At 42.6% G+C, this 11,054-nt stretch overlaps 2 protein-coding genes across 2 annotated transcripts; one reads left to right on the top strand and one right to left on the bottom strand.

The window, feature by feature from the left end:
• Positions 1-1,786: 1,786 nt before the first annotated feature.
• Positions 1,787-6,573, bottom strand: mgat2 (alpha-1,6-mannosyl-glycoprotein 2-beta-N-acetylglucosaminyltransferase). The gene is made up of 2 exons (XM_080019521.1): positions 6,440-6,573; positions 1,787-3,647 (listed from the first exon to the last, which is right to left on the bottom strand). Exon 2 carries the CDS (start codon positions 3,359-3,361, stop codon positions 1,913-1,915), a length of 1,449 nt encoding a protein of 482 aa, XP_079875647.1. The 5' UTR covers positions 3,362-3,647; positions 6,440-6,573; the 3' UTR covers positions 1,787-1,912.
• A 1,345-nt stretch (positions 6,574-7,918) lies between these two features.
• On the top strand, positions 7,919-9,573 carry rps29 (ribosomal protein S29). The gene is made up of 3 exons (XM_079996861.1): positions 7,919-8,019; positions 8,277-8,376; positions 9,465-9,573. The coding sequence occupies exons 1-3, from the start codon at positions 7,958-7,960 to the stop codon at positions 9,471-9,473; spliced, it is 171 nt and encodes a 56-aa protein (XP_079852987.1). The 5' UTR covers positions 7,919-7,957; the 3' UTR covers positions 9,474-9,573.
• The last annotated feature ends 1,481 nt before the right edge of the window (positions 9,574-11,054 follow it).

The raw sequence follows: 11,054 nt of genomic DNA, 5'->3' as shown, positions 1-11,054 counted from the left end.
ATAACCCAATATGTATAAGGAATTACCTTGGTGGTGGGTTTTGTCACGTGATATCCGACCTTTAAAATTAATTTTGTTGTATTCAGGCTATTACTGAATTTATCTGATTAAATTTGAAATGACCTTAAACCAAAAATAGGTACTTTTGTACGCTGGTGCTACAATAGACAGTGATAAATTAAACGGAGAAGCATCCAGTAAAGGAGAAAGAACACAAATGAACCACACACTTGCGGTGAAGCCTTTCAAAAACCCTTCGGCAAAGTATTACTTTTATAACAGCTTTAAAAATGGACCAACCTCAATTTAAAAAAATCCATGCTATTTGAAGTATTCCCTGAATAACACCTCCATCTTGTCTATTAGCTTATATAGAAGACGCTCCCTGTTGTAAATGTTGCTTGGAAGAAATGTTGAATAGAGTTTGGGGATCATTTTTAAATCATATATACAGAATTTTGGAAGGAAACGTTAAACTTTCCAAATGGATGAATTGCAGCCATTGTTAATGGTGCGGGGCTGCAGTAAATAATGTGCTTTCCGGGCGTGGTGAGCGATGTAGCACTCCTACGTCCCTTCTATTCTCGGCCATCTTCCCCCTCGAGGTGCTGGCCCAATTGCTGCAGCCGCTCTCTGTAGGAGAAGCTGCAACATTCCTCCGTCACACGACCAGGACGCAGGACTCCACGGTCAGACGCACACACCAGAAATTCAAGGTCACAGCTCGAAAACGAAGCTGGGCCTATTAATCGGCGGAGATCCTTGAAAAGTCTCCAGAGAAATTAGCTCCAACGTATAGTTTTCGCTGTGAGGGTTCAACTGATGCAACCCATTTCCTGATGAATCACTCTACCACTGATGTAAGCACTTTTAAAAGTACACAACTTCACATAAAGCATCATCATATCAAATTAATATTTGGGCAAGTTGCTTCTTGAGATCCGGGTCTATGGAAGGCCTACAGCATGGCATGCCGGAGGGAAGTCTTTTTTTAAATATGTATGGGATGCGCAGTCAGCAACGGCTTTGCAGTTATTTCAGATTTTAACGCGTTTGCAGGATTGTCTGTAAAGCGTCGCTGGGGGGGGGGGAGTCAATGCAGCCTCAGAGAAGCCACCAAGCACAGCCCTTAGCAGAACTCGTCAATACACTTAAAATGTAAATGCTCTCTCTCTACAGCAACAACACTGAGAAAGTATCCCAGAACGATATGTACAGAAAACAGTATCCATGGTAGTCTTTAACGTCCACAAGTCTGAAACTTAAACATTTATTGGATATAAAAATGCTTTTTAGGGCATGGAAACACATTTATTGGACATGTAGTTTGTCAACGCGACTTCAAACTGCATCCTTCCTGGGTGCCAGCCGCAGGGTCATTACCGACAGTTCTTTAGGCAACATCCTCTGGCTGTCGAGCTGGAATGAGACTTGCAGCCTCCACAGAGACCTGTTGAGGCTCTCCAAAGTGGGTGATTATTTAAGTGGAACAAGGTGTCTCAGAGGATCGTCTTTGATCTCAGCAAATTCATGTGATATAAATACCCTGGAATTAATTATGCTTGCACAGAGGGATTGCAAAATCCAGATTTACCCGATTCATCACTGCTCCATAGTCAGGGCTTTCTCACTCTCTGCAAAGTACAGCCATTTAGTAATATACTAAATTGTAAATCTAAGTAACCAAAAGTGTTTTACATCTTAATCACCAAGCCCTTTTATAAATATATAGTATGAATAGAATACTGATAAAGACAATAAATGCAACATTCTTTTATTTTTATTTTGAACAGTCCAGTAAAACAGGCAATATGAAGAATAGTCCATAAAGATTTATTTTTAAAAGGCTTTCTTTCTTTAAAGAGGATGCAAAAAGAGATAGCAATATATAACAATAACAGTAATAATAAGGTCACTGTAATCGAAGGTAACTCTTGCAGAGTTCGTGGTCCCTAATGTCCCCCCAGCCGCCGTTTTTCACGTGAGGAGCCACACCCCCGGCGCCGTTCGCCGGCAGCCTCTTGGTTATCAGCAGGTTTTTGGGAAACAACTGGTTCCCGCTGCTCTGCAGGATATTCTCGATCTTGGTTTTCTGGCCGACCGGCATGCAGGCCGACTTCTTGTGGTGCATGCCGCAGTCTCCAGCGTGGAAGACACGGGGCGCCTCGCTGACCATAACCTTCCAGTAGGAGGGCAGGCAGGCCACGGTCAGGTGCTGCAGGGACCAGTCCCAGTTGTAGTCGTCGTAGGTGCAGAAGGCGTCGGTGCACTGGATGAGCTTCTGGTACGTCTCCCGGCTCAGAGCCATGCCCATGTTGTGCTCCGTGGACTTCCACACCTTCACCTCCACCTTGTTGGCCTTGCTGGAGTAGCCGATGTGGCTGTAGCTCCCCAATGAGAGGACGTCGCAGTCGGCACACTGCTCCTTCTTGAGGGCAGACATCAGCTTCAGGAGATGCAGGAAGTCCGGCGACACAAAGTGGTCCTCCTCGATCAGCAGGACCTGACCCTTGTGCCCTTGGAGGGCCCGGACTCTGTCCCATACAAAGTGCAGCTTCCACCACCAGTGGTGCTTGGTCTGGGAGAACTTGGCCTCTCGGTAGTGGCCGAATGAGTCGGGGTACTCCGCGTTGATGCAGCCCAACTTTAAGGCGTCTTTCTTGGGGATGTCCCTGGGACAGTCCCGAGGGTCGTTGCCAGGGAACTCCTGGGGGTACAGCTGGATGCTGAAGGGGAAGAAGATCTGGAGGACCTGACAGAAGTCCACAGAGGCCACCACCTGATTGATCTCCGGGGACCAGAAGTCATGGCTGAATATCAGCAGAATGCTCTCCACTCCTCTGGCCTTGCGTAAACTGTCGACTAGTAGCTTAAGGTAGTCTGGCCGGTTGTGGACCTGAACCACCAACACCAGGTCGTCCTTCTGACGAGTCGCCTTGAACTTCTCCTTGTTTCTTATCGTCTGGTCAAAGTTAAGCTGGAAGACGATGCCGCGATAGACCAAGGTAGTGTTGTCCATCTCCGGCTTGGTGACCCTTTCTTTGTCTGCTTGTGTCTCATTTGCTTGGATGACGAGTGCCGGCGCAGGTACTCGGCTGACCTTTGGCGTTTCTTCAACCTGGTTATTGTTGCTGCTGCTGCTGCTGCTGCTGCTGCTGCTGCTACTACTACTACTACTACTACTACTACTAATGCTGCTGCTGCCGCCGCTGCTTTTCTTCACAGCCTCTGCTTCCTTTGGGAAGGGTGCACTGTTACTGTTGGTCTTCTTCTGCCTCCCACTGCTCCAGAACGCTAGGCCACAGACGACAACCACCAAAGTCAGTATCACCACCTTCCTCTTGTAGATTCGGAATCTCATGATAGGCAGTCAGCCTCTTGCAAATGGTAAGAACTCAGTAAAAAAACAAAACAAAAACAAAAACAAAACAAAAAAAAAACCCCACTCAAAAGTACATGATGCAGAATCCAACGGAGGGCTTCGGGAAAGGAGTGAATCGGAGTCTAGGGGAGCTTCTTAATGGCAGCAAAATGAACTGTTGGAATGTAAACACAGAAGACCCTGGAATGTCACTTGCCCCATAAGAATTTTCTATAAGGCATGTTGGTTGCTGGGAGGCAGCAGGTTAGCACTGTGCATGAACCCACTGAGGAAAAGACAGAAACAATAAAACAAAAGGTAAATCACCCTGCACGACCAGGTAGCAGAATCATGTCCATTTCAATTTTCAAAACAAACAAAAAACATTTCTGGAATCTAGCTTTCTACCCTGCATCTGCATCTAGGGCTCCAGACTGCGACCATTGAGTCGCATTTTGCGACCATTTTTGGAATCAGTGCTACTAAATTTTAGAACTAGGAGCACCAGTGCGACATGCTAAATATAATGACCATTTTCAAAGAGAATCACAAAGAAAGTGTCCGCATTGCACACGGTGCTTGCTTTGTTCAATAAAAAATAAAGACACTACTTTGGGGCACCAATCGTGGCACCCCATTGCTCTGTACCATCGGGGAGAGAGACAAGTGCACAAATTGTTATAAGAAGAGCCGGCCCTGCCTGCACCTGCTCAGATGGCGGATAATAAAAAAGAAAAGACAGCACAGAGTGGTGTGCCCGTGCATGTGTGTGTGTGTGTGTGTGAGAGAGAAAGAGAGAGAGAGAGAGAGAGAGAGAGAGAGAGAGAGAGAGAGAGAGAGAGAGAGAGAGAGAGAGAGAGAGAGAGAGAGAGAGAGAGAGAGAGAGAGAGGGAGGGGGAGGGAGAGAGAGAGAGAGAGAGCGTGCGCTGAGGCTCTCATCATGGTTGTTAATGACAGATATGTACCTACCACATACCTTATGTATACATTTGTTCACTTATTATTTGGTGTCTGTTTTATAAAATTACTATTTAACTTTTTCTGTTAAAGCACAACTTCAAAATTGTGACTTTTTCCTAATTGTCTATTTATTAACAAAGCATTTATTAGTTAAGTCTCTGTTATAGTCTGTTATAAGCGAGCCGTGCGGCTCATAGTATGCGCACTACCAGAGAGCACAATATTAGCAATATTAACAGATGATATGTATGATATGATATGATATGATATATATATATATATATATATATATATATATAAAAATAAATATATAGCATATTTGCACGTTGCCGTGTCGATACCGTGGCAATATTCTCCTGAAAGATAGGGGGCGATGTGTGCAAACAACCAGGACAAACTTAAAGAACTGCTCTAAACGTCAGAAAGAGGTCCTGAGGGAAGGACCTGAATAACTAGAAAAGCTGTAGAGCTGTAAAAATAAATATAAAGTGATAAATGTATGTATATTTATTGTAGTCGGTGCAGGGTTTAGTCGTGAGTTTGTGCAAATTGTATCGTATCATAAGAGGGTATTAAAATAGTCCAAATCTTTGGACAGAGACGGTGCGATCTCCTTCCATGAATTCAATACCATCTGGTTATTTTTGTAGTCAGGCATGGATGGATGGTACAGAGTCTTTGCGAAACCTTTATTCGGATGTGTCCATCTTGAATTATCTGAAGCACACGGCGCCGTTTCACAAAAATTCACCGTGCAGAATTGCTATGCGCCGCTGTCACAAGTGCTGCAATGACGTCATTTATGATGCGCGCACTAAACGACACAACGGCTGGGGTGACTATAAAGCAGGCTTAATGCAGTTTAAAATTAAACAAATATGAATGTCTTGCATTGCATGTCGATTTCAGTGGTGCGCCTACATTTTGTGCAGGTGCTCCTAAAATATTCAGTAGGGGGCACCAATGCTACTAGTGGAAAACGTTAGTCGGGAGCCCTGTCATCGATCTCCTAAGCCATTAAGCCAACTGAGCCAAGATGTACAATTATTATGTGTATTTATACAAGAAACAAATGAAGAGATGATATCCTAAGCATCTTAGATATTAAACACTCAGTGAACATACTTTAAATGTGTGTATCCCACCCAATCGCGTGTGGTATTGGTTTCTATCATGATACTGTGAATTAGATGTTAATGAATTACACACACATATACACACATATGTGTATATATATATATATATATATATATATATATATATATATATATATATATATACAAACACACATACATACATACACACACACTATATTCATTCATGTAAATAAAGCTTTCATATAAATACAGAAATATATTATATGAGATGTAATATATTCAGATGTGACATAATTGAGTTCTCATATTCGGATACCATCAACTCCTACAAACAACTCCTCCCCTGGCTGGCTTGATCTTTGTGATCTGAGCCAGATCGGGAGATGTTAAAAAACTCATCAGTTGAAATGATACTGTTATAATTTCCAATAATTTCTCTGGGGATAAATTGTTAAGGGTTATCTTATTGCATGGTATAACCATTTTGTTTTAAACCCTGGTACGCACAATATGTATATATACAGACTATAGTCTATACACAGTATATCTATAGTGTAAATGTATATCAAATTGCACAATGTTCTTTTTTTTGACCATTTGAAGTGTTGATACAGAGGTTAATTGTTATTTTAGGGGTTTATTGTACATAGCTATGTTATTATTCCAGCATCTATAATTATGGCTCTTGTTTTGATGTGCTGCTGCACCACCGCAATTCCCCCCCCGGGGAAATAATTAAGAATCTATCTATCGTGTGTGCATTATATATTTCTGATCATCACATTCCAATATAAAACAGCCGTGTCTCACCATTAACTCCTATTGATGCCTCCATAGCAAATTAACTGACATTAAATGAAACTTGTATTGGCGTGAAAATATAAACACCATATCACCACAGCGCTTCATACACGCCACGACTAACACGGTTGAGCTAACAGCGAGCAGCTCCGCAACCCCCCCCTTCCCCTCCCCCCCGCCAAGCACATCAATATCCGATGAAACATTTCTCAATATTCACCTAAACCTGGAGCGTCCGGGCCGACAGGGCAGTGATGATCATCAGAGTGGCGACGGTAACTTCCCATGTGCCTCCATTCCGGTCCTCCGCCTGGAGCCGCCGTCCTGCTAGCTGTACAAAAAACACAACAACACGGAACAACCGCCTGCCCATGTCCCACAATGCACCGCGCCAACTTGGCTGACCAGAGACATGTGCTGCATTCGAGCGCGACTGGAACTCGGTTAATCTGTTTCCGTTGCCGCACCCCCCCCCCCGGAGCCCGAATAGCATCCACTGTGTTCCAATGCGCGCCGCCGTTCGGGAAAGCCGCGGAGTCTCTAGCAGTCAATTTGTGTTGCTTTGGCAAAGCTTGTTTGATTCTATTAAACGGCGGAGTAATTCAGATCACAGCTGGACGAGTTTTTAACTGGAAACCAATGCAAACGGAACTTTTTCCTCGTCGTTTAACGGTGAGTGCGATCTATCAACGGTCCTACGCTGACGTGAAGGCGGGTCTGTGTCCTTCGATCCAGAACTGATTATCCCCGAAATTCCGATTGAAATGGCAGTTTCTTTTGCGCTTATCCAAGTTGGATGGGGGATTTTCCGAGTTCCAAACTCAATGAAACGCAGCAATAAATGGTAGCGTACAGTACAGTATTGTGGTACAGTACAGCACAAGTGATGCCGCGCACTGTGTATATATTAATTATCCCATCAATGTGGTTTACTTGAGTCAAAACAGCAATCATAATCATAATTTAATAACTAAAGTATAATAGTTATTCACTTATGTTAAAATAACTCATAAAACCACGACTCTAAAGACAATAAGAATCAGGCTTTATAGACCAAGTTGCACATATTGTACAAGTGAAAATCGTGAATGTGGTTGACAGTGGCAGAACAAACCGTAAAATATACAGTGAAAAGGTGGAGACACACAAGTAAAAATGTTTACTTCCGTGCAAAATTCAAATGTGAAAAAAAAAAGGTAGACGTGATGTGACCGAAGTGAATGTAATGTAAACGGTGCAATCTGTGATAGTAATGTAAATATAATGATTGATTATTATCCACAACAATCATTTTAGTATTGTCGATTAATAATAGAATCTCTAATAATCAACAGATGTATACGCAGCCGTTATTCCTCAGAATATGTCGGTCTTGAATCGCTGTTTTGTTCAAACGACGATTGATTGGTTGATTTAGGTAAATGGGGGGAAAGGAAGCATATGTTTCGATTTAAACAACCCCGCTGAGCACGGGTAATGTAACAATAATAATAATAATAATAATAATAATAATAATAATAATAACAACAACAACAAAGTATGCGCCTATATCTGGAGTACTTTGGCTTCCTACTGCCCCCCTGGGTCCCTGGTGTGCACCGCGCTGTGCACGCCGCTCTACCAGACGCTAGGGGCGCTGTCTCTAATGGGAATGGATTGGAAAGCGCCCGGGACGCTCTTATGTGCGCATGCGCGGAACGGGTCCTTCCTTTTCCGACACACGGGCGAGAGAGACAAGATGGGCCACCAGCAGCTCTACTGGAGTCACCCCAGAAAGTTCGGCCAGGGATCCCGATCCTGGTCAGTCCCGCTTGCATTCCAACACATTACGGCCCGCGCCGCGCCGCGGGCGGGTTTCGCTGCGTTATCCGCCCGTATTGACCCGGGAAATGAGTTTGAAACGCGAGGCACATGGGAACTACACAATGGCGCTGAAACTAACATGGCGGCGGGCGATGCGCTGCCGCGCCGCCCCGTTGGTAGAGTTTCACCGCCGGTCGCTCGCACGGACGCTCGGTTTTCTGGTGCTAACTCGCATTATCTGTGTGTGTTTTCAGCCGGGTATGCTCAAACAGACACGGTCTGATCCGTAAATACGGACTGAACATGTGCCGCCAGTGCTTCAGGCAGTACGCTAAGGACATCGGCTTCGTCAAGGCGAGTATCCCATCACCACGACCTGTTCGGGGGCCTGGATCCTTCACATTTAGGGTCAACTTTATTTATCCACTAAGGAGGTGCAGAGTAACTTATACCCAAATATACCAGCGATGTTCGTAGTGGGATCAGTCAGCCAAGCGTTATTATTTTATTTTCTTATAGTTTAATGGTTTTATTGTATACGGACAAATTAAGTCTTAAAAAAAAAAAATGATTAAAATGAATATTCGATTTTCATCCCCCATTGTTTTGATGTGAGCTGCTCTGCCTCCGGGGAAGAATAAGATCTGGTCAGTGTCACAGTCAATACAAACAAAATGCACAAGCAAGGAAATAAAGTCAGCACTCATTCGTCAAACAAGGCAATAAGTTGATCTGATTCAATATATGCTTTTAAACCAGTGTGTTGGAATGGATCTTGAAATGAAACCACGCAGTTATTTTTGAAAATAATAAAACAATTTGTTGCATTCTGTCAAATTGAATTCCAGGGAGAGGTAAGCATTATGGTAGTTTCAGCGTTGTGAAAAGAGACTATACTGTCATGTTACACATGCTTGTGTAAACTTAACTTAAGATAAATACCTTGTTATTGACTGCACATGGGGAATAATAGTACTGTTAAAAAAGAAAAGGGTGGGTGGGGTGTGAAAGTCTAGACCCTTTGTGGCCACATGGATCTTTTTTGAGAGCTGTGATGTCACAAAGAGGGGCTTTCGGGGGAAAATCTCGATTCTGCAAAGACCAAAACTTCCGATCTGCCAAGTTTTTGTACAATGGGGGAGGAGACAAAATTACCAATGTTTTTGTTGTATGTCTGTCAGTTTTCCAACACTTTACAGTCAAATCATTATTATAAAAAAGTATTCCACAAAGTATTTATTTTTTGAGTTTCAGTTGTATATATTAAACAAATCAGCCGCTGTTAACAGTATATCAAACCTCCATGATGATCATCTCTACTATTCCTCCAGCTGGTAGTTTTAATTCAACATGTTGTATTTAAGTATGTTTTGGCTTGTTTGACACAGCAATCAGTCCTGCATTTGTACTAAATAGTTGTATTTTCTTCCTCCTTCAAACAGCTGGACTAGATGTATTTGGGCTGAATCTTCCTCAGCCAGATCAGATGGCACTCTGGATGATGAGCCAAGATGAGATAATTCAGTACAACCAATAAATGTCTTTTCCCAATCTGCCGCTTGTTTATTTGTGACAATGTTTCAAGATTTTTTGCGGAAAAATAATGGTTTACTATTAGTTCACTTATCTTGCTATCTGGAGTAAAGGAAACTTCTAACAATTCATAGAATCATCAAGTTCATACATGAACGCTTCTGCCGTCTACCGAATATCTGCATAGTATGTTGTATTTACCTGAAATACTTCATTAAAAGATCAGTTGTCTAAAACCAGTATTAAATTCTGTAATTTCTTTTGACAGATTAAATTCAACTCTAGGTCTGACAGCAGACACCCTGCTTTGATTCCAAAAAAAAAAAAAAACACCCGTCATCTATTTAGTGATGGATAATAGCGGGAAATGACCAATTTCTTTACTGATGTATTTGATACTCCATCCGTACGTTATCTATACTGCTTACCCTCGTGGGGTTGCGGGGGGGGCTGGGGTACACCCTGGACAGGTTGCCAGTCTATCACACGGCCGACATACAAAGACAAACAACCATGCACGCTCACATTCACACCTACGGTCAGTTTAGACTCGCCGACTAATCGAACCTGCATGTCTAATGTGGGAGGAAATACTGCCTATGGTAAACTTCATATTCGCAGAACTTTAGGTTAACTTGACATTGGTTGGTTTTGTTTCACTACATATTTGTTTGGGACAAAACTGAGCAGCATATATTATTGCGAAAAGTATGCAAGTTAAGCATTAGTTTGCATTCCTATAAATATTAAAAAGGTTCAGTAGAATTACTTCACTAGTCAAGCTGCCCTTCTGACCCTTGGTTATAAATTTGAGTTTGAGAATATCAGCTTATTCCATGTTTTGAAAACTTATCAAATTTCAAAACTAAATATACATTGAAAGAATGAGCCCTTCAATGAAAACATGGTAAACTGGTGACATCCATTACCTTAAAATGTTGATCCAAGTGCAGCTAGAGACCTGCATATTCTCCTTATCCCACTTCAATAAGATTGCAGCCTTCTGTCACTGCGCATGTAGCTTAGCCACCTTAAGGTGTGTTCAAAATCTCAGGATTGAGTTTTTGAAGGGAATTGTTTGAACGAAACTCCCAGAAAAAAACCTCTGTTGCTCCTGGCCCAATCTCCAGTGTGCAGCGTGGGCGGTCAAATAATAAAATTCAGTTGTTCTCAACCTTTTTCATATCGAGGGCCCTCAATTTGATACACATGAGACTGCAGCCCCTGTTTGATATGATTTAGTGTCTTAATGATATTTATCAAACAGACATTGTACATTCTGGTGCTATCATCTTGTACATGAAATAATGCTGTATTTGAACCATTAATCATTTTGCTGGTGACCCCCTGGACCCACCTGGGTCCCCGGTCCCTACGTTTAGAACAACTGATCTAATTTATATCTCGAAATCCACGACAAATAAGAATTCCAGTGGTTATTGTAAGTATGGCAGAGAATGATAGCCCTAATAAATGTGAATTGTGAGCCACGCCACAGC

Source organism: Zeus faber, assembly GCF_960531495.2.
Source record: "Zeus faber genome assembly, chromosome: 2".
NCBI classification, from domain to species: domain Eukaryota; kingdom Metazoa; phylum Chordata; class Actinopteri; order Zeiformes; family Zeidae; genus Zeus; species Zeus faber.
The sequence above is the reverse complement of the archived record's forward strand: the minus strand, read 5'-3'. Positions and strand labels throughout refer to the sequence as shown.